We start from the raw sequence: 25,049 nt of genomic DNA, 5'->3' as shown, positions 1-25,049 counted from the left end.
GAATTTCTTAACATGATATAATTTTTTAGGGGGTGGCAGAGTAGTAGTACTGTAAATACAAGCATGACTAATAATTGTGCAAAATAGACCTGCCATATAAAAGACTTCCATTAATTAGATGTATACATTCAAAGAGACTAGTTTGCTGACAAATAAGTCAGTTCGTAATTACGACACTGTATCTGCGTATTGGCTGATTTGTTAATCCATTGAGACGAATACTGGTATCGTGCTCATTATTATGTTATTCAACGATAGTACATTTATCAAGAGGTGAACCAAAGGTATTCATGAAGCACATCATCAGTAATTATTCTAAATTGTGGATATTTTAAGGTCATGCGTTCTAAAGCTAATTATTTTAACATGATTTTGTGATCAAATTTACAAAATATTCTATTAGAGCTACCATTCGTGAAAGACTTCCATTAATTAGATGTACAACAGACTTGGATCAGGTACTAATAAAGGACGGCGCAAACTCTAGCAGATGTTCTTGATGGCATTCAAGATCCTGTTTGAGAGAAGAAGAAAAAAAGGAGAATTAGAAATAGGCCAATATTCATTTGATAGAGGAAACAGTTTGTATCAGTTTTCTTATGAAACTAGGTATAATTTTTCTGTTCTAGACCAAGCCAAACTGTGAGTGGTCCTAGACAGGAAAGAGTTTGTTTTGATTGAATTGGTCTAGGAGCCTATAGAATTGATAAAATGCTAGAGAACTACTTACGCTTCTTGCTGGATGTTGGCATTACACATGTTTGCAAAGGTGTATACAATGCCCATGGCATAGTCATTCTGAAAATAGAATTTAAAAACAGGTTGTCAATAAGCAGTACTACGTAGGATGGTAGTAGAGGTAGGAAAGAAGAATGGTAGAGTGAGGGTGGAAGTAAGAGGATAGTAGAGGTAGGAAAGAAGAATAGGTAGGGTGAGGGTGGAAGTAGAGGTTGGAAAGAAGAATAGGTGGGGGTGGAGGTAAGATGGTAGTAGAGGTAGGAAAGAAGAATGGTAGGGTGAGGGTGGAAGTAAGATGGTAGTAGAGGTAGGAAAGAAGAATGGTAGGGTGAGGGTGGAAGTAAGATGGTAGTAGAGGTAGGAAAGAAGAATGGTAGGGTGAGGGTGGAAGTAAGATGGTAGTAGAGGTAGGAAAGAAGAATGGTAGGGTGAGGGTGGAAGTAAGATGGTAGTGGAGGTAGGAAAGAAGAATAGGTGGGGGTGGAGGTAGGAAAGAAGAATAGGTAGGTTGAGGGTGGACGTAGGATGGAAGAATGGTAGGGTGGGGATGGAAGTAGGTAGAAGAATAGGTAGGGTGAGGATGGAAGACTACCATCTTACTTCCACCCTCACCCTACCATCTTTCTTCCACCCTATTCTTCTTTCCTACCCCTACTATCGTCCTACGTCCATCCCCACCCCACCTATTCTTCTTTCCTACCCCTACTATCGTCCTACGTCCATCCCCACCCCACCTATTCTTCTTTCCTACCCCTACTATCGTCCTACGTCCATCCCCACCCCACCTATTCTTCTTTCCTACCCCTACTATCGTCCTACGTCCATCCCCACCCCACCTATTCTTCTTTCCTACCTCTACTATCGTCCTACGTCCATCCCCACCCCTACCTATTCTTCTTTCCAACCTCTACTACCATCTTACCTCCACCCCCACCTATTCTTCTATTCTTTCCTACCTCTACTACCATCTTACTTCCACCCCTACCTATTCTTCTTTCCTACCTCTACTATAGTCCTACATCCACCCTCACCCTACCTATTCTTCTTTCCTACCCCTACTATCGTCCTACGTCCATCCCCACCCCACCTATTCTTCTTTCCTACCCCTACTATCGTCCTACGTCCATCCCCACCCCACCTATTCTTCTTTCCTACCTCTACTATCGTCCTACGTCCATCCCCACCCCTACCTATTCTTCTTTCCAACCTCTACTACCATCTTACCTCCACCCCCACCTATTCTTCTTTCCTACCTCTACTACCATCTTACCTCCACCCCCACCTATTCTTCTTTCCTACCTCTACTACCATCTTACCTCCACCCCCACCTATTCTTCTTTCCTACCTCTACTACCATCTTACCTCCACCCCCACCTATTCTTCTTTCCTACCTCTACTACCTCTAATACAATCCCAGGTCAACATCAATAAGGACATATCTATTTCTCACATACGTAATGACCCCAAAATATCCACAGATCTTTTACACGATGGATAAGTGAAGGAGGTGCTTCATGAATACCTTTTGTTGTGTATCAGATAAATGTATCATCGGTGCATATAGATAACATAACTTTCATGAGCACGATGGGTTTTACAATTTGGGAACAAATGACCTTTATCTGCCTATGCGCAGATAGTATTTACAAACATGGGAAGGGTATCATTGCAAACATTTATCACGTTACCTGGCCGAGCCTGAAGCACCTGTCGGAGAAGAGCTTGGCAGAGCTATGATAGCAGTCCGAGTCTAGGATTGTGAGCTGCTCAGGGCGCTGGAGATGAGCTTCTACGGCCTCCAAGTCAGAGGTCACAGACATGACGATCGTACACATAGTCTGGATGATGTCACGCTGGGTCTACAAATACAAATGAATATCCTATTTATCTTCACAAGATTACTAAATGCTCCTACCACTCCACTTTGGAAGGTAGTTTTTGTACTACAGACAAGTGGGCTCTGTTGCACAAAACTTACCATTGATGATAACTACCATGGAATCCTTGATTAGTACCATGGTAAGTTTTATGCCAGCTCTATAAAAAAACATGATCAGAATCAAACAATTTCAAACTGGAAAAATATACCACGCACATATATATAAAACCCAAACACTATGCTAGAGGTGTCGTTGTCGACCTAGGTGAGGTAAATGGGTACCTGGTAGGATTATATCTTGAAATGCATTGTACACCAATTTTTTTTTTTTCTTTGATAATTTCTAAAAGCTCTTTAATAATAATATTCGCTATACAAGAACCGCATATGGTAATTGATGTGTAAACGTAATGGATGTTCTTGAAAGAGCCAGCTTACCTGGACCAAGATGTTGATCTTCTTGAGGATAGCATCCCTGTCTGTAGGATGGGTCGTCTTCATCAGCCGACGGTACAGCATGGTCATCTCAACCTCTCTGGATGGTACAAAGTCAAGCTATACAAGATACAACAATGACACGAGTTCTCAAAATTACGCATGGAGCTCGGCAGATTAATACAGATTAGGTAAATACAGTTGTAACATCTCCAATTCCGTCCGTTTTAATTGTGATATTGCAGAGGTCAGGATTTAAATGGCATCAGTGAGGTATTATAATGTTGATCAAAATTGTCTTTGTTCAATCAGTTCTTGAGATAACGCGATCACGAGCTATTTTTGCATACATAATGACCCCTGTGACGTTTGACCTTGTAGCCCAGACAACCACAAAAAACCATCCAATTGAAAAAGGATACCTGATTATCATGCGTATTATTACGTATAAATCTTTTGCTCACCTCACTGACGGGGGTTTCCTCATGAACCGCGTCCTTGTAGATGTGCATCTGTCCATCACTACCACCCTGGTACTGATCGACTGCCGCTGATGCCATGGTGAGGTTACCATACTCCTGAACGTGACTCTTCTTCGTTTCCTTCTTCACGATGCGGAACTGTTTGTTCAGCGTCTCTGCGCTCAGGTCCTCCTATACAAAAGAAACATTTCAAAACCTCAACATCATTATCTTGACGATAGTGACAACAATCATCTTCTTCACTACCACCAACACCACTATAATTATTGTTATTTTGCTTTTAAAACGTGGAGGTTGTTAAAGCCCCACTGTCCTACTTGCTCCCTCTATATAGAAAACTTCCCCAATCGGTGCCTGTTGGTCCCCCATGATCCTCTTTTTCTTATGTTAGTTGAGAGCTGAGTTAATGAGATAGCCACCTGTCAGTGACCTCACTGTGTGGTCTAATCCCTTCTGGCCCAGTAGTATTGATGGTCTTTAATGTAAAACCCTACCTCATCCCCACCTCCACCACCAACATCAAATATGTTCGTCATCCAAACAACCATCCTCATCATCACCACAACCATCCTCATCACCACTGTCATCCCCACCTCCACCAACATCAATTATGTTCCTCATCATTAATACCACAACCATCCTCATCATCACCACAACCATCCTCATCACCACTGTCATCCCCACCTCCACCACCAACATCAAATATGTTCCTCATCATTAATACCACAACCATCCTCATCATCACCACAACCATCCTCATCACCACTGTCATCCCCACCTCCACCACCAACATCAAATATGTTCGTCATCCCACAACCATTCTCATCATCACCACAACCATCCTCATCACCACTGTCATCCCCACCTCCACCAACATCAAATATGTTTGTCATCCAAACATCCATCCTCATCATCACCACAACCATCCTCATCACCACTGTCATCCCCACCTCCACCACCAACATCAAATATTTTCTTCATCACCAAAACCATCCTCATCATCACTGTCATCCCCACCTCCACCAACATCAAATATGTTCGTCATCCAAACATCCATCCTCATCATCACCACAACCATCCTCATCATCACTGTCATCCCCACCTCCACCACCAACATCAAATATGTTCGTCATCCCACAACCATCCTCATCATCACTGTCATCCCCACCTCCACCAACATCAAATATGTTCGTCATCCAAACATCCATCCTCATCATCACCACAACCATCCTCATCATCACTGTCATCCCCACCTCCACCAACATCAAATATGTTCGTCATCCAAACAACCATCCTCATCATCACCACAACCATCCTCATCATCACTGTCATCCCCACCTCCACCAACATCAAATATGTTCGTCATCCAAACATCCATCCTCATCATCACCACAACCATCCTCATCACCACTGTCATCCCCACCTCCACCAACATCAAATATGTTTGTCATCCAAACATCCATCCTCATCATCACCACAACCATCCTCATCACCACTGTCATCCCCACCTCCACCACCAACATCAAATATTTTCTTCATCACCAAAACCATCCTCATCATCACCACTATCATCCCCACCACCATCAACATCACCATTCTCCTCTTTCAAAGTCTTACCACATCGGAATCTTCCATCCAGTGGATACTGTACTCATCTCCCAGGCAGTTATCCATAGAATTGTTACAGTAGAAACCCCAGGAGGACTCGTCTGGGTTCGCTGCGGTGGTGGCGTAGATGTTGAGGTCCTCTGACAGTCCCTTGAACATGGATCCACTCTCACAGGCTTCAAGGTAGAACACAAGCTAAAAGGAAGACCAATGGATTCAAATGATTTCATTTCTCATGCAAAACATAATACAATGAATAAGTATATTACAAAAATATACATTGAAACGACAATTATAATAGAAGAATTAGTTCCTCAGATGCTGTTTTACAATATTTCTCGAACAAAGTACAGTATACCTAGAAAATCAATAAATTAAGGACTTAATGATAATGAGTCATATATCAATGACTTTCCAAAGAGATCAAAAATGTCATAATTGTTACATTTTGTCTCTTTTTTATCAACAATATGGTGCCATGTAAATAGTATGAATCATCATCATCATCAAAAGATGAAAGCTTATTTGTACTCTTCCCCTAAATACCTTAAATAGAAGTTCACAAATGAATGCTACATCATGCTTTGCGTGAGATGTGATTTAAGTTGCCATCACCACTGTACTTACCTTTGCAAATTTCTCATGTTTGTGCATCTTCTTCAGGGTCTTCATCAGCTCATTCCTTTCCAACTAAAAAAGACAAAACAAATAAAAGATGAATTAATTTCATGTAATTCATCCCTTTGCTCTCAATTGAACAAGTAAACATATCACCCAAAGGCTGTTGGCTCCGTTTCGTGAAACTTCAATAATACATAAATTCAATGATGAATTTGCTCTCCAACTGAAAGCAATCATTTCTGAAGCTTATAACAGCTATTTTTGTAACTTGTTATTGATTAACAAGTTTTATGAAACAGGATACTTGTAAAAATTATTCATGAAATACACTTTGCCATCCACACCAGCTTGCTTCCAAACTATTTAAAATATTAGAAGAATGTCTATTTGTCATGGTAAACAACTTATTTCAATTACAAGCCTTTCTTGTGATTTGAAAAAAAAAGATAATAATTCAATTTCATTATAACAATTTCATTATGATTTGGCATTTAGAAGATTTCCAGATGTATTGTAGCCTGCCTCCAAGTAAACACTCTGTTTAAATGAAAATAGTTATTTTCAGTTTCCATTCAGAAACGATATCATGATGTCTTATAAAAGCACTTTATTGACACGCAAGTTTGAAAAAATAGTCACTTTTGGTTTATAATGATTGAAAAGCTTATTTTCAGTTTCCATTCATTAAGCGATTACATTCTGGACATTTTGTGGTTGTTTAGGTAATATTAACGAATCCTAACATTGATAAGAAATCAAATAATCTTGAATGTAAGTCACATACCTGGTTCACTGCACAGAAGAATTGGGTATATGGGACTACACATATATGTGGCATTAACTTTTGGTCAAAGTCTTTTAGCAAGTGGACCTGACTGAATGGTAATTTATAGGTTACATTTGTAGGGCTAGAGAACAAGATTTAATAGAAACTATGGATTTCATTTCATTGATGAGGTTACTGGTCAACTTTTGTGATTGGGGGGGGGGGGGGGGAATTCCAAAGTTTCTCATGAATATGCTTACCTCTCCATCTGGGAAGGCAATGAGATCTGGTCCTCCATGGTCGGCAAAGTAAACAAAGACATGATCGGTGCTGCCACTGTAAACAAAACAAAAAATAGATAACTGAGTTTTAGAGAGTCCAGTAAGACCTTTAGATCAAAAGACCAAACAGTATTTTAATTACCTATCAAGAACCTAATTAGCCTGGTTAGACATGAAATTTGCGTCAAGAAATGTCACATAGAGAATAAGAGAATAGCAGTACATGTGTGAAAAGGGGTATTATACAGTCAATCCTGCTTTAGAAAGAACCTGTATAAAAAGGCCATCTGTCTATCAAGACAAAAAATTTTGTCTCCCTTGAAAATAGTTTTTCATTGAACCATGTGGAACCTCTATATAAAGACCACCTGCCTATAAAAATCACTTTTCCAGTCTCCCTTGGGTGGTCTTTATATGCAGGTTTCACTGTACATGTCAGCATAGTGTGAGCTTAGATGATAGCTGGGCCAATCGTTTGTGCTCACTCACAGTAAAATTTGCCCAGTAACATGTTTTTGTTAAAAACAATGCTCAAACATGCATTACCCTACATGACGTCACTTTAAACAATTTTTCATTCAAGGACATTTAGACTATAACAAAATTAATTGCTTATCATATAGATAGACAATAAATTCAGCTAATCTGAACACTGGGTAATGTCCAGAACCATTTTGTGGACACAGTGGGACCTGAGTGGGTACAGTAGCTAACTGCTACTTGGAAACGTAAATACAGTTAAATAGATATGCATTGTTATGTTCTCATCACTTTGCACAACTTCTCAAGATACCATGTCCTTACATGCGTGTTGATCTATCAAACTGGTTCATGTCATATACAGTATCTCCCTTCACTTGAGTTTTGGATTAAACATAAATAAAGATCTATCAACTCATATAATAAGTCAAAGGAGAAAGCTTTATAATACAAGACAAGATATATCTGGAAAACTGTAAAGAACACTGAGAGCTGTTGAAGTCAAGAGGACCCGCTGAAAATTGATGACTCGGCAGAGAATGAATGAAGTGTGTTCAAGGAAATGTAGAACAACTTTGTACAAAATGTGACTCTCTGGAAAACTTGAAGAGTACGTCTGGAGGAAACGACAAGTATCCGAGGAACAGCTGTCTGAAAGGAAACGGCTCTTATGCCTAAAACAATGAGCCAAAATCTCATTCTGTACTTTGTATCCAAAACATGGCTGTATTAAAACTATACATTCTAGAAAACAGACTGTAATCATGCATAATCATGAATGACAACTAGCAAAATAGCCAATGCATGAAGTGGGACTTGTCCATAGTTGAAAGGTCTGTGGATATTTGGGAAATACTTCCAAAGTGGTCCAATGTTATTGTCTGTGGCAAAACATTTTTGAAACTCAATGCAAATTTCTGCAGGTCAACTTACCTCTTCAGAGTTTTTCCACTGCAGTTGTTACAAGAATGAGGTTTCTCTCCTTGAAGCAAGGCTTGGAAATTCTCTGGAGTAACATCCTGAGAGGAAAAATAAAAATAAAAATAAATCACCTTGGAAAATACTTTGATTATCAAATTGAAATGATTTTTATTAGGATTGTAGGGAATAATAAGTCATAAAAATAGCACATATGCCAATTCATGATTCAAAGCCCAAAATTAAAATGCAATTGTACATTATCAACAACAAACAAACAACACAAAACAACAAAAACAAATGGTGAGAATTTTTTACCCTATCAATAATTTCTAAAAAATAAAATTATCAAAATTCACTTTAACTAACTCTGTGCCACTGCCCCCATTCTGTGATATCAAAGTTTCTATATGATTATCAAAAATGAAAAAGAAGCAAATTGTTAAGTTTCAACAAAAAAAATTATCAATAAAGTATGAAGTCATAATGTTATGATGCCAATCTTTCACAGCAAAATTTACAAATTTCTCCAGGCAAAATTAGGAATACAGTCCATTTTGTATACTTTTTACAGAAAAGCTTCCAGAAAAAAGAGGAATCTAGAGATCTGAACGCTAATATAATAGTTGTTGTTGTTTTTTGTTGTAATGGCAATCAGTCAAGACCTGACTATTATCACCAACGCCTTTCTTTTTAATATTAATTTCTTTCTTTCTCTTTTTTTTTTTAAATAGAGTATCAAAAAATAAAAATTAAATATAGGCTTCTCTCTTTTTTTTCTTTTCCCCCTTAAAATGGAATGAAAGAGAAAATAGATGAAGAAAAAAAAAAAGAAAAAATAAAAATACGACAAAATGTAGATTTTTGCATCCTGTAGGTTACCGCGTAGTCCTGTCCGTTCTAATAGGAATCGTTCCTCCAAAATAGGAATGGTTTGATGGCAAGTTTATGGGTTATAACTTTACAATTTGTGTCTGTTGCAGGGATGGAAATCTAGTTATTATAAGTTGACATAACAGCATTGCTTCCGGAAAACCAGACTAATCGATTCTCAGGCTGAATGTGCCACCCATGCCATGGAGAGGGTTAAACGAGTATCATCAAAGGAAATGGTTTTATTTTATAGGATTTATCAAAACCGCAAAGGCACGTTATTGTTCAAATCTATTCTAATACATGGATGGCTTCATCCATGCAGTTGGAGCATTATTAGACTGGTGACCCATTTTGTTCATCATATCAAAAGCTGAAACAACAAACAGTTTCCTGATTCAATGGAATCATTCCCTTGGTTTCACTAGCAAACATCACATGAGAGTGATTTCAAGGTTGTACTCACAAAAAAAACCATGAAAATGTGACATGGCTATACTCTAAAAAATCTAACCTTCATTTTTGCATCTAGTGAAAAGGCTGGCAAGGAAATGTAGTAGGAGAATTAATGACTATGCATCTCCCTAGATAACTAACACATACATGTGTATGTAAGCGTCACATATTTTCTAGAGACCTTAATGAATTTCTTTTTTAAGGAATGGATTTTGAAATAAATGTTATTTTGTATATTTAGCATAAACTTTGAAATAACATAACACTTAACAATTTTTTTTTTAAAAGAAAGAATATTTAAGCTGTTTGATATGCTGAACATAGGCTGATGATGCTCTCATTTGATTAAAATACAAACATACAACTACAAAAATATCCTATTCATTGACAAACAGAATTGTACTTATTTCCCCCTACTGTGCCCTTGGCATTAAGTGCCATTATATTCATTGATTTCGAGTCGAAAATGCAGCCCACAAGGAATTACCACGATTATCTATGCCAGCGAAAAACAGCTGACACAAATAATTATAATAATAAACAGGGCTGGTATACAGTATCTATACGCGGTATTCCCTCCCAATGCAAACCAAATAATTATGCAAATTTAATTGCACCATCTTTGATGAACCATTTTGGCCCAAATTCACAAAGGGGGTTCAAATTGTACGCATGGTTTAAGCCCTCATTTATGAAGACTTAAACAATGGGTTAAATTTAAACCTCCTTTGTGAATTCGAGCCTTAATGTTCAATGCTGATGAAGATGACTTCATCTTTTTGTTCTCCAATCGATGCTGTCCCCTGCTGTATACCAGCCCTGCCGACCACACTGCCTTCCCTACAATACGCCCAGGACCTTTAATATATACCCTTCCAAAATGTTGTACTCTTTTTTCGTGGTTACTAAAATAAATTTCCAACAAGAGTACCTTACCATTCAGGGACAATTGCCTCATGTACATAAATACATGCATATTCAACAGTAATTTGCATTTCACCCTTGCCCAACGCAGCAACAATCACAAAATGCAACCCACAATGGCATTCTATGCAAATAACTTATATACAGGTGAAACTGTGAGCATGGTTGTTCAAAAGAAAGCAGCCCCCATTCAATAACAATACAACTTGGAGAGGATTCAGAGGGGAGTCTTGCACAGAATTGAACAGGTGCATATTGCATTACAAAAGGGTGTTTATTGTTTAAGAAGTACTGGAGCCAAGTTGAAAAAAAGACAGCAATATTCAAGTATGCATGTTGCTCTTCCACTGTCCCCATTGTATCCTTGCCCTTGTTATTTCAAATGAAGCTCCATTGACATTTATCCAAACATGTTTTACTACTGATACACTACTCAAACAAAGAAGAAAAGTTCACAAAGGTATTCAAATTCATGAACAACTCTGCCCCAGTAGAAAGACCCTGCACTGACAAACTATTGAATGCACCTGTTAATGAGTTATTGTATTTCAATAGTCAGCTGCAAGTAGCCTTCTTTAGTTGGATAATCCCCTGATTGTTGCTACTAGCTACCATTGTCCATAAATTAGAAGCATGCATAAAGTGCAATTTATACCTTGTGATGTGGAGGTACATGCAGGCACTTTGGTTGGGTAGCATAATGGTATAAAATAATTCACATGCCTACCCCAGCACATGGATTCCATCCACATCAACTTGCACATGAAAAACCAGCAAGTTCCCTTGGTAAGGCATTAATCCTCATTACCAAGTCCCTCCGAGAGGACTGCTTTGAGAGGACTTAAAGCAGTCGGTCCTTTAGCTGGTTGCTTACTTTAAAAGAAGAACACACATGCTTTCTTCAATAGAGTAAAAACAAACCATCATACCAAAAAAACAAGAAACGTATTATGCTTTGGATCATCAAAAAAAATATTTTTAAATGGTTTCAAAGCTGAAGGAGTCATTATCGTTGATTATCTTGAAAATACTTACATCACCAGTATAGTCCTTGAGAACTCCAGGATAGACGTTGGGTCCGTTAGGCTTGTTGATGATTACCCCTTGGTTAGGATTTCTATACAAAAATTAAAGATAAACAAATATATTTCATTTAAAACAAAACAAGAAAACTGTCACACACCTACAATGGTAAACTTATTTATGCAATTTGCGTTCTGGCAATTGGAATAAAAAGGATAAGGTGAATGAAATGCTTCAACACAACTGGGAAGGAAGCATCCATAGCATGTCTTAATTGCTGAGAATTTGTACATTATTTTTGCTTTATGGCTTTCTCGTACACTTTGGTTGGGATCTTGTAGATCAACTAGTTATTCTTTGGGGTAATTAGTTCTCCTTTAATATCTTTAAGAATCAGGGCAGCGTTTCATGAACCGCCCTACATGGTAAGTACATTTTCGTTGACATCCTATTGCGTGTATCAAATTTAATTAGATTGGATATCAGTAAATTTCATCAATTTAATTATGACGCTTTTGTGCAAGTGAAACCATAGCCTGTTTTCAAACATGCCTATTTTTATTTTTCATAGACAAGAGTTACATGTGGACTCTTCATTTATCAGTCATTTTCAATAATATATTTATACCTTAAATGCTTTCTTAGCAGTCATTATAAGTATTTCCTCATTGATAATGGGGAAGTTTGCTAAATTAAAATGAAAAATGATAAAAGGTTACAATCATACTTAAATATCATTTTACTATTCAAATTTCATTATTTGGTCTTAAAGAATGTATACCTAGGTGTGCTTTTCCTTTAACTAAGATTAGTCATAGAGTAACATCCGCTTGCAACGAACAGTCGCGTATCACGTGTCACGTTCACGTTTTGCGCTGTTTCGTAAAATGAATGACTCTAATTTACGAAGTGTAGGGCCTACCATACGTTGTTTCCCACACCGGTAAAACACGAATGATCACGTCTACCAAAACGTGACGTGAGTGTTTAATCAATATTTTTTAAATTGCAAGCGCTTGTCATGACGTCACCAAAATATGTATGATTTGTGTAGTCAAGAGTTGCATGTGTATATCTCTTCATTTATTATTCTTTTCAAATAATATATTTATACCTTACGTTAATGCTTTCTTAGTAGTCATTGTAAGTATTTCCCTATTATAAATGAGGAAATACTTTAATCGATGACTGCTAAGAAAGCATAAAGTATCAATCACATCTATGAAAAACTTTAACAACTTTTAATTCTGATAAATGCTTTCATGCAAGCTTCAATCATACTTACATTTAAAATCATTTTCATATTCAAATTTGATGATTTGATTCTGGTCTTAAAGAATGTATACATAAGTATGCTTTTCCTTTAACTAAGATTAGTCATATACAGTTACATCTTTGTACCTGCATGGACAAGCATGTACTTGTTTTACAGAACTACAATTGAACAATTTTTTTTCAAATCCATGCTCCAAGAGCTTTTGAATTTTGATAACACCAATAGGATTCTATTGCTTTTTAGAATTAGAGTTCTAGCGAATAGAAGCATCAAGCATTTAAATTGCAAATGTGGAGAAGAGTGAATAGGATCGTATTCGATTGGCAAAATTGACAACCTGACAGCCAATGAAATTGTCAAACATCACATGATAAAAGCACCCAACAGTCATAGAATCAAGTCCAGCATTTTTTCTGCTTTGTCATTCCCATAATCAAAACATAGTGGATGCATCCCATGACTAGCAAAAAACACCATAAAAAGTTCATATTGTTGACAAAAGAAACGCCTTTTTGTATAAAGAGAGGAGCACTGTCCCCGATATGCATCTCAAACTGTGGGCAAAGAGGTATCTACAGCTGTCCAGTGTAGCACATGCAGGCCAGGCCTACCATGGGACATTTTTTTGTTTGTTCGTTTGTTCCTTTTTTTGTTTAATACATTTGCAGAATATATAGGTTTTGATTGACTACAAGTAGCAACATACATATGTACATGAACATTGTAAATTACTTTCTGTTTCAAGAGGAATTAACACTTCACACAAATTTGAATAATTTGTCCAGTTTTTCTTTCATAAGAGCAGTTGAATATCATATAAAATTAATCCCTGAACTTTCAATTGCCAATAGCTTTCTTATTATTTGTCTATAAAGGTTATGATTGACATTTAGACTGTAGTGTAAATTACTTTGTGTTTAAAGAGGAATTAACACTTCACACAAATTTGAATAATTTGTCCAGTTTTTCTTTCATACAGTAAGAGCAGTTGAATATCATATAAAATTAATCCCTGAACTTTCAATTGCCAATAGCTTTCTTATTATTTGTCTATAAAGGTTATGATTGACATTAAGACTGTAGTGTAAATTACTTTTTGTTTACAGAGGAATTAACACTTCACACAAACTTGAATAATTTGTCCAGTTTTTCTTTCATAAGAACAGTTGAATATCATATAAAATTAATCCCTGAACTTTCAATTGCCAATAGCTTTCTATTAGTTGTCTATAAAGGTTATGATTGACATTTACAGGTACACTGTAAAGTACTTTGTGTATAAAGGGGAATTAATCTTCACACAAATTTGAAATTGTTGATTATCATAGAAACTTCATCACTAGACTTTCAATAGCCAATAGCTTTCTTATTATTTGTCTATTTTTAAGGTCATGATTGACATTTACACTGTTATTTACTTTGTGTTTAAAGGGGATTCAAAACTTCACACAAATTTGATATTATTTTTTGTTTCTCTTTCATAAGAACAGTTGTTTATCATAGAAACTTCATCCCTGAACTTTCAATATCCAATAGGTTTCTTATTATATGTCCCCCTTTGTCATTTTCAAAATGATGAACCCTTTTTCACTTTCAGAATAATGAACCCATTTTTATTTTCAGAGTTATGAACCCTAGCTATTTCATTTTCAGAATCATGCACTTTTGGGAAAATGCCAAAATGGACATGTAACCTTCCACACTTGCAGGGCTATTAAACCAAGACAGAGACGTCTCCCTTCACGCAAGAAAAGTTTACAAGGTTTTTTAATCATTTGATGTCCCCTGGACCCCATAATGCTTTATCAAACATTTGTTAATTTGTTGATGGTCTGGAAAACAAATACATTTCATTGATCACGAGATCTAAGCTAACATATTTTGCAGGGAGGGAGGGGGTGTGTGGTTCTTCATTTATCTGCTGATTGGCTATTACATGTTGTATATTGTAAGTTCAATACACTTCGCAATGATAAGAATCATGAGATTGTAAGTCATGGATGCTTCTATATTTGCATACATATAATAATAATAATAATAATCTGGATTTAATCCAGATAGCGCTTAAAAAGAACTATCCTCTCTAAGCACTTTATAGATATCACAATCATAGATTTCGGGTAACCCTGCTTCCCTCGTATTCTGATAAAGGCTAACAAAGGAAATTATGAGAAAGACATTTTTGATAATATAGTAAAATGTTACATTAACTGTTAAAAAGGTGTTGTCTTTCAAAAAAAATATAATTCCTGGTTAGGATAAGATTCAAAGTTGATATTTGTGTGTAATTATTTTGTTTTATCATTATCAAGCTCTACAGATAAGAAAAAAAAATTAACTGAACATGCATTACAGCCTATCCTCCATGTTCATGCACGTATTCTCTCTCACAGGGGAATGATTTAGGTTAAAAGAGAACTCTCTTCTATTTCATTTGGTAAAACAAATACATGTATATATCTCTTACTCTCTGTTGTAGGCGATGTCATCATACATCATGACGATGATCTGTTCATCTGGAATGCCATGCTTGTGAAGGATCTGGTAGGCATGACAGATATCAGCCTAGAAAAAGAAAGCCAAAGCAAAAGAGAATAGGAAAGAGATTATTAATTTGTTATCACTTGGAAAACATGTACAGTTTCTATCATTTTTAACAACATCATTAAAAAATGTATAATGCAAAAGTGTTCAGAGTTTGTTAGCACAAAGCCTATGAAATAATTTCTATTAAGTTGGGGAAAAAAATAGGAAATTGAGCAAGTTTTATCTGATTTTTTGGTTTAGAGTTTTTTTCCAAATGGCCTAGAAAGCATTTTACATTACACTACTGTCACTACATTTCATGATAATATTAAACCAAGACATTCAATGATACCCACTGTGCTCACATTTAGTTTCACTCAAAACATTTCAGAATGAAATGCTGAAATCAACCAGAAGATTTTTTAATTGTCAAATATTAACACCTTTATCAGAATTAATACTTGTGGAAAGGTACGGGGAAGTACGTGGCAATTGTTTTGGAGGAAAAAGATAATCACCTTAACAACCAGTTTTTCAGAGCTCGTAATTAATCTCTTTGAAATAAATCAAACATCATGTGATGAATGCTATAAAAGGATACTTGCAAGTCCAACCCTGCTTCTACTATCAAGACTTGCGTCACACCGAAAATAAACGTAAACACTTGAAAATACTTAAAACAAGAAGTTTTTTCTTATCAAGGAAATGCTTGTAATTTGTAAAGGTAGCAAAAACAACGACTGCAGAGTATGGTCTTGTGACTGCTTAATAGTTAATACCTGTTTAAATTAAATCAATATTTACACAAAGACAGATAAAGAAATTTATGTGTTTATGTGTTTGCATTGAGATAGAAGATGAACATTAAATACACAAAGGCTCATTCAAAAAGAAAGATATCAACTTTTGTTACAATATATCTGTACAATAAACCCATGTCATATATATTGATAAAGTCAAGTTCTATTATAATAATGCGATTAGCAAGAATGAGCTTTTTACTGTACAGATGAGACAAGTAATGTGACTGACGGGTCAATTTATGGTCATGTTCATTCAGAAATATAATGAGAAAATTCTCAAAATGCAGCTCAAGTAATACTTTGTTTTAAAATACATTTATAAAGAATTTTAATTAGGCCCATAAATTTTAAATCAATTTTTTATACGGTTGAGGTAAAGGTCAAATGAAGGAAAAAAATGAAATTGAAGTAGCGACAGCCAAGGGGTGTCATTAAAGCAGACATAAAATAGACATAAGTCAGTGAATAAGATGGACACATCTCTAAATTAATGAAATGACTATAATGTGCATATAATCCCATTAGCCTTCAACCACACATAAAATAGAATTCCCTTTTCTCTTAATATTGATATTATACAAATAGTGAATGGTCATGAGTGCAATGGTACAAGATTTTGCACAAGGTGAAAGATCAGAGACGCTATATTCAACGAGGCGCAGCCGAGTTGAATGGAGCGTCTCATCTTTCACCGAATGCAAAATATTGTTCCATTGCATGAATAAAGACCATTCACTATTTGTTTTATACGACACCTCGGACGTTAACGGGCTTAAAACAGTGTTCCTAGGGCCTAAATCTCAGCAATTTTTTGTTTGTTTTTAATTGATGAAATTGCTGATAGTGAGCGCGCACTATTAAGCAGGCAGCAAACCACGCGTGTACCATGCGCCGCGCGTACCAACCTTTATGTTCATTGTTACGCGGAGTGCAATTTCGTTTGATCCTTTCGCACCATTGCACTCTGACGTCAATTAGCTCACTTATATACTTTGTACATCGTTAGTGATGTCAGTGTGCAATGGTGTGAAAGGATCAAAAGAAATTGCACTCCGCGTCAATGATGCTGTTCAAATGTACTTTTAGCGCATGTCATGTGATTAAGAATTGACCAATGAGGTTGCAAGAATCTTAGTAGGCGTTGTATAAAGGCATATTACTGCTTAACCAATTTATAGTTAGTAGGCCTAGACACATGTTCACAAGTTCAATTTTGGTTGCAAAATATGCAAATGACCTACCATCAAAGAGATCAATATTGAAATTCATTTTTTCATTATAATTTGCACTTTAAAAACCTGAATGAATCAATTCAAATGATTTAATTGATGTTGGTCATGTCACTGTAGATGTTGATGTTCAGTAACAATGTCAACATCAATTGTGTCACTTGACTTGATTTAATCTGGTTCTTAGATAGACTGAATTTTCTGTCTCTTTCATTCGTTAAGCCTCTTATTTGGGTAGGGTCGGCTCTCTCTTTATTTGGGTAGGGTCGGCTCTCTCTTTGAAGAGCCGACCCTACCCAAATAAGAGGCTTAACGAACGAAAGAGACAGAAAATTCGGTCTAGTTCTTAGATAGCAAATTATGATAATATATATATTTTTTAAATAAATAAAAGCATACTTGCATATTTTGATACTATTCATACCCGAAAACCCGAAAATATATCCACCTTGTTCACCGACATTGGGTTAAACACTTGGTTTGTTCAAAGTGGTCATCTATATCCATGTTATGAGGAAAAAATATGGCAATTTAATAGGTATGCTTATAATTATGACATTTTGGGGGACTTATTTTCACACCGGCTTAAGTTAAAGTTTTCCTAAATCTTTGGCAGACCCTAGATTACGTTTTATTTCAAAAGTGCACTGCAATTGATTAAGTTCTTTTGCAATTTGTTTGGTATTTTTTTGCTATTTTGACTGGGCTGTAGTTATTACCTGATGTCTGTAATTGTACCATCCATTTGATCCAGCCACGAGAAGAGCCCAATGTTTCACTTCAGGGTCGGGAGTCTGTTGTTGACGAAAAAGATGCTCTGGAAAAGCAAAAGTTGTTGCTACAGCTACAAGGCAAAGGAGTAGAACACATAATGCCTTCATCATGACTTCAGAAGTGGTGTCACAAACAGGATGATATATCGGCTGATGTTATCTCTTTAATCTGCTTTTCTTGACAATAATAACGACTTCAGATTCTCCGCAATTAGCTCAACAGGTACGGTACGATATGCACACTGGCAAAGCCTACAGTGCGTGCTCGGTTCGCGTTCGGCCAGCGGCGACTCGGTTGCCTGGTGCGCATGCCGCTGTACCTCGCCCGCAGAGCTCGTGACCGTAAACACTTTCGCGGTTGACTTAACAAGCAAACACTACGGACAGCGCGTAGTCTACTCAAAGACATTTTGATCTCAAGTGCAGGTTTTTACAAAGCGTAAAGGAAATTGAATCGCTCAAACTTCATTGCCCTATTTTTAAACGTTTTTTAAAAGTAGAGTTCAATATCAAAAAGCATATGACAGCTTCAATTTTATATTAAGAAAATAGTTTTTGGATAGTTTTGTTTTTAAAGCTTTTGTAAAGACTACGCATCAGACCACGTGAGCATTACGTAAGGGAATTTCCCTTCAAAACAGCTGAGCACGACGTAGTCTGCAAGCACATAGAAATAGTTTAGAAATATGTTATCTAGAATATCTAGATTCATTTGTACTTTACAGTTGTTGTTTTTTGCATCTCTTGTTAAAACGGTACCCACTGGACTTTAAATAGGCTTACATATTTCTCTCTCCCTCCTTTCTAAACTCTATCTCCCCTTTATTCCCTGGTCCTCTTTCTAGCTCTCTCCTACGATCCTCTCTTTCTATCTGTATATATCTATCTCTCACTCACTCCATTCTCTCTCTCACTCTCTCTCTCTTTCCCCCCTCCCTCAATAAAGTATTCTCTATATTCACCAAATACAATGTATTATTGATATTGTTGACACTATATCCTCTCACGAGCATTCCAAGACAAGGATATTAGTGTTGCCTACAAAAGCCCTAACACACTAAGAAGTAGGTTGGTCCATCCAAAAGACCAAATTTCTAAGAGAAGAAAAGGCAGGCATTGTGTACAAGATTATTTGCACAGATTGCAACAAAAGTGCTCCCAGATTTAGTCACCCATCCCATTCAGCTTTAGCTGAACACGCCTTCAACACAGGATATAATATTGGATGGGATTATGCCGTCATAATAAACTTTGAAAGCAACTTCTAGCCAAGAAAGGTGAAAGAGTCAATATGGATTATTTAAAGAGGATTAATCCTACACTAAACAGGGACTCTGGATACCTATTGTCACCTATATATGGTCCAGCGATCGCAAGACAACAGATAGCACTGAGAAAACGTGTGACTGATCACTTCGCTTGAGAAAGTCCATCCTCAAGTCCATACTCCTTATCCCTCAACCCACAGCATTCTGAATTAATTTTTTGAAGTTGATTTTAACAAATCTAGCCAAATTTTGTTTTTGTTAAAGGTGATTGGTACACTTTAAGGAGTGAGAAAAAACTCTATAACAGGTAATATACAATTACAACATCTCCTTAACTCTCATAGTCTCACTTTAACAATTATCTCTACTTTTAATTTATTTCTCTGGAAATAACCAATATATCAAATTTACATTTTTTTACAGCAAAAATGTACATCTCATACAAAACAAGGTGATAAAAAACATGAATTAAAAAGGACGGCAGAGTCATAGAACCTGTATGAATTGAAAGACCTTAAAAAGTGCATACATTTTGACAGAATAAATAAAAAGTACAATTGTTTTACTACTCACAAAGTTATTGCCCTTCTTCACAAATGTATTATAATTCTTGAAGTGCTTTAATATCATGGACGGTTTATAGAATTCGGAGGGATTATTTTGTTTAGTATGTACAACTATAATATAACATTCAAATAAACAATTTCTAAAGAATGAATACAAAATACCTTTTTTTTTTACATCCATGATAAGAGAAGATAATAATATACTATAATTAATAATAAAATAATATGATAATCATATGACAATTTCCTAATTTCTCCTCAACATATGTTACAAACACATTTCTCCATTTTTTCTATAGTTATTTTATTCTGTTGTTTATTTTTTCATTCTATGAGGACTCTAAACAAAGATCTAAATCTCTAAATTTGTCTCCCTTTTCCGTTCATAACAAAGCAGTTTATATTTGTGTAATATTTACAAGAATGATCATAAATACTGATTCTACATTTTATTACTACATTTCATTTATGTACAATACATAGAAACAATCATTTTATCCATGAAATATAAATCCAAGAATTAGCTACTTTTATGCCAGGATGGTTATTGTTAGGGAAAGCAACAGGCAATACTACAAACTATGTTAAAACCCTAAATATTTAAATAATGCCCTCTCATTTTTTCGGCAAATGACATTTTCTTTATCCACACTTTACAAAAAACATACAAATTAATGGAAAATATGCGTAAATGAACACATAGCTAGAGGCTAATAAATACTGCATACTTCTCTAAATACAACAATTTCATGTTACCGGTAGATTAAAACACGATCTCAAAATGTTAAAAACGTTATCTTTTACTATACACACACCTTTTTTCATGTAATGTTTACAATAACAGATAAGCACATTCACAAAGTTCAATATGATTTGGTTTTAATAAGTTTGTCAAGAGACGCCTTATCTCTTATTTCAAGGTGACTCAATTGGTCTCTTTCATTCAAATAAACTATTTAGTTGTTGACGTAAAACAAATAAATATGCATCATAGCAAATATGGTCAGGTGTTCTATATCACATGCTTGCATCTACACATCTTTAAATCAAGCATTATTAAATTTTTATCGGTAACATAAAAGCGAAATAAAAAGAACTCTTCAAATAATTTCTATATACAATGCCCTAATAAAAAAATTCTATATACAATGCCATAATTCACTATATACAAATACTTAATCTTTCTATTATATTTCATGTTCAATATTAAAGTAGCATCCTTTATTCAGCAGGTAATTAGCCCCCCAAAATTGCACCTGAATACAATACACTAATAATAAACATTTTCTGCAATCAACCATACGTAATACTTTTGGTAGCTCCGGTTCAAGCACCAAAACAAGACATCATATTTGGTGGGGGTATACATTAAATTGATTTTTCTCTATGGGCTACTATCATTTATATACATGTACATAGTAGGTTCTACAACCATGCTCTGACTCGTAATATCCTACATGAACTGAATTCCTAATTGCAACCATGGGCCAAATGCTATGCCTGACCCTAACCCTATTAAACCTAAAACTGAATCGCAACCCTGACAGTATGCCTCTAAAGACCACTGAACTCGTTGCCGGATCATAGGACCCCATTTGTGAAAAGCTACAAAGAGATCACATGTGTCTATCATCATATCATATTATCTGACTGACATGGAAGTACCATGATGGTTAGGTAGATTTATTACCTGTGACTCCCAACAATGCTACGACAAACTTATCAAGAAAGATACAACGTACATGCTCTAATCATCCAGCTGACACAGGAGCGCAACGCCCCTCCTGATCCAGAAATCGGGAGACTGCTCGGTGGGGAGGTCGATGGAGGTCACGAAATTGGTAGAGAGACCGGTGGAGGATAAGGTACCGGACCTGGCAGAGGTGCGGTAGAGGGGGCACTCGTAGATGGGGTAGTTCCTGCGTCTTACAGACGAGGCAGCCGATTGGGGCGGGGTGGGTGTGGCGGCTGAGGTGGACGGGGTAGGTGGTATCATGCCCTCTGGTGGTATCTGAAATGAAAATATAAAATCATACATTCACAATTTACTCTTTTTTAATGCAATTTACTCCCTTTCTCTCTTATTCCTACATCAAAAATCCACCTTTCTAGTAGTATTTGGAATCACAATTTACAATTTAGCCTAAATTCTTTTTTTCTTCTGAATAACAGGATATTCTTTTTCTTTCCTCCTGAGTGCTTGATTTAACTTAACTCCACTTTAATCACAGTGAAAGTACAACCACTACAAAACACAAAGGAATTGTTTATTTTCTAACTTCCTTTTTGAAACTAGTTTAAAACCGTACTCAAGACATGCTTGTTCAATGTCGCATACTGTTAAGTTGTCGCATACTGCTAAGTTTTAAGTGAAGTGTATCATGTGATTTCATGTTTAAAGTATGTACTCGTGTTCATGTTTATGTGACTATTTTTTTACTTCATTTTCTACTGCGCCATAAGTATCACTATTGTGATGGATACCAGTGCATATTATTCCTCTTAAGTGGTATATACAATTTTGATTTCTGCTCCAGCATATTTCCTACAAATATAGCTGCATTGAAAAACTCCAAACAATCAAACCTAACACAACTTTATCAATCTGGCTTTCTCAGTACCATCTATATTTTAGGAATTTAAAAAAAATGGCAGAGATTTCTGACCTGAGTTGGGATGAAGTGGACTTCAGGGAGACGGCAGAACCTCTCCTCTGGTCTGGAGTCCTTGATGGTGTGGTTGAGGGGGTCAAAGCGTGCCCCGTCGAGGAACAAACCAAACACCAGCACCCCATCAGCAGGGGGGTTGGAACCCTGGATACAAAACAATGTAAAATCATTTTGTAAACACTGACCACATTGCAAGAATGTAGATTGTGACATCAGCCTATGAAACTGACTTGAATTATGAGCTCTCTAAGTTCAGTCTACAACAGACTATATGAAGTAAGAGAGCATTAAAAGTTTGCTGTCTGTCAAATTTAACTAGCATATTTTCCGGTTATTTTTTAAACACAGAATAATACTACCTGTATTTCCATCTTATAAGTAGATGAAAGCCTCAGAAATTCGCTCTAAAAAAAATATGTTAAAGGCACTATATGTCCCATTTGCAGGCCAAAAAAATGAAAAAGTTAAATTCCAACTGCATTTGAAAGATAATACTAATTTAGAACTTCCCTAAAAAAGGTGGGGCTTGAAAATGTCTTCAAGTGGGAAAATAACGACTATTAGTTGTCAAATCGACTTTAGGGCTATAGAGCCCAAAAGTAATAGTCTTGATTTTCAGACAATTGTACCAAATGGTCATACGTTTTATGCTGCCCAAAGATTCAATCAGTTTAATCTTGGCCATCACAAGAAGTGGGTTATTGATGTAGACAAATGCTCATGTACCCTTTACAACTCTTTTCATGTATGTTATTACCAAAGAAGAAAAAAGCCATTCAGTCACTCAATAGTGTCTGACAGTGAAGTCTAGCAAGTAAACGGGTTTCCTTGCATAATTTGAATATGAGGACACTGCTAACGTTTAAATTTCACAGATAGGACATACATGACATATTCATAATTCCTGCAAAGTTCTACAGAATTTGAGGTTGGCTGCAAAAGGGACATAGTACCTTTAATATAAGCAAATTTTTCAATGCAATTTTCCAAATGCATATCATCATCAACATCAACATTAATATTATTATCATTGCAAAAATCATCATCATCATCATCATCATCATCATCATCATCATCATCCTCATCATCCTCATCCTCCTCATCCTCATCCTCATCCTTATCCTCATATCATCATCCTCATAATCATTGTCATCACCAGCATTATCATACAATGAAAATTAATAGGAAGAGAAAACAGGAAATATCATTAATATGACACTTAGCACATAAACATCACGCAAATTCATCTTCTCATTCCTTGCCCACCTTGAAGGCTGATTCCCGAATGTTGACGTCCTGTTTGACGTTACTCAGACTCTCCTCGGTGTCATCAGTGGCCGTCATGATGCGGAAGTCAAAGGTCAAAGAATCCACAGACACACCTTCCCTCCGGGCATGGTTCTGTTGAACAGCTGTCAGGAAACCTACACAAATTTTTAAAATTATATTTCATAAATGTTTTCATATTTCATATCAATTTGTCATTTCTATATTTAGTAAATAAACCTTGCATTCATCATCATAAAATAGCAACTCTTTAAAGCACTACTTATAGCTACTTGCGCCCTCTATATAGCAAACAATGCCTAAGATTTGACCATTGGTCCCCCATGGTCCCCTTTTTCTTATGTTAATTGAGAGCTGATTTGATGAGTTGTCAGTGACCATGCAGGGAGGTCTATTCCATCCTGGCTAAACTAGTGCAGAGGGGCTTTAATATTTTTTAAATTCATATTGTTATTGTTGGTGGCGGTTTCTTTTTTTCTTTCTTTTTTTTTTTTCCTATCTAAAGGCATTTAGTTTATTTAAATTTAATTTATTTAATTACCTCGTAAAAATGCCACTCATTCAAACGATTCCTTCTGACATTCCACTGATTAATTCAAACATTCAAAACATCCAATCACTCACTTCTTCATTCATTCATTCATCTAGATCATGCATGCATTAATTAATTAATTAATTCATTCATTCAAAACTTCTCAACATCGCTCATTTCTTAATCTTTTCTCCACTCACCTTGTGGGAAGAAGAAGCCCGGTAGCCAGAAGCTCCTGGGCTGCTCCCTCAAGTTCTCCATGTCCTCCGGCTCCATGGGCACCTGGCCCTGCTGTGCTCCCTGTGCCTTCTCCTTGCGCTCCTTGGCTGCCAGTATCAGGTCAGACCACCGGGAGAAAAAGTCTACCCTCTGCTGGAGGTCGATACCCCACGAGCCAAGGGGCTTGCACGACTCATATGCGGCTTGCTATTTACATTGTAGATGGGGTGTATAAAAATATCCATATTTAGTCTGATAATAATAATAGCTAACATTTATAATGCGCCTAATACTTTGTTTCTAGGCGCAGTTCATATTATTACCCCGGTCATCGGATTCAGGCATACCCGCACACAATGTATGCACATTCTCCACTCCCTGGGGAGCATTCCGCCCAGTCGCCATTTAAATCGTGAA

The 25,049-nt window shown here is 36.3% G+C and overlaps 2 protein-coding genes across 2 annotated transcripts in view; both read right to left on the bottom strand.

The window, feature by feature from the left end:
• Window positions 1–21: 21 nt before the first annotated feature.
• On the bottom strand, window positions 22–18,453 carry LOC100889415 (legumain). Its single transcript, XM_030999777.1, has 12 exons — window positions 18,038–18,453; window positions 15,228–15,325; window positions 11,497–11,578; window positions 8,224–8,309; window positions 6,790–6,865; window positions 5,770–5,832; window positions 5,152–5,337; window positions 3,517–3,705; window positions 3,056–3,172; window positions 2,427–2,597; window positions 731–798; window positions 22–514 (listed from the first exon to the last, which is right to left on the bottom strand). The coding sequence occupies exons 1-12, from the start codon at window positions 18,200–18,202 to the stop codon at window positions 484–486; spliced, it is 1,332 nt and encodes a 443-aa protein (XP_030855637.1). The 5' UTR covers window positions 18,203–18,453; the 3' UTR covers window positions 22–483.
• Window positions 18,454–21,598: 3,145 nt separating this feature from the next.
• The window catches only part of LOC764952 (dynein heavy chain 6, axonemal), a 78,635-nt gene continuing 75,184 nt past the window's right edge, over window positions 21,599–25,049 (bottom strand). The window contains exons 84-87 of the mRNA XM_030998550.1: window positions 24,614–24,839; window positions 23,861–24,018; window positions 22,592–22,738; window positions 21,599–21,936 (exon numbers count right to left, since the gene is read on the bottom strand). Of these exons, the coding sequence (XP_030854410.1) occupies window positions 21,673–21,936; window positions 22,592–22,738; window positions 23,861–24,018; window positions 24,614–24,839 (795 nt within the window). The 3' untranslated portion in view covers window positions 21,599–21,672. The remainder of the gene's footprint in view (window positions 21,937–22,591; window positions 22,739–23,860; window positions 24,019–24,613; window positions 24,840–25,049) is intronic.

This window comes from Strongylocentrotus purpuratus, unplaced genomic scaffold, assembly GCF_000002235.5.
Source record: "Strongylocentrotus purpuratus isolate Spur 01 unplaced genomic scaffold, Spur_5.0 spur5_scaffold_5, whole genome shotgun sequence".
NCBI classification, from domain to species: domain Eukaryota; kingdom Metazoa; phylum Echinodermata; class Echinoidea; order Camarodonta; family Strongylocentrotidae; genus Strongylocentrotus; species Strongylocentrotus purpuratus.
Note: the sequence above shows the minus strand (reverse complement) of the source record. Positions and strands in the feature narration are given on the sequence as shown.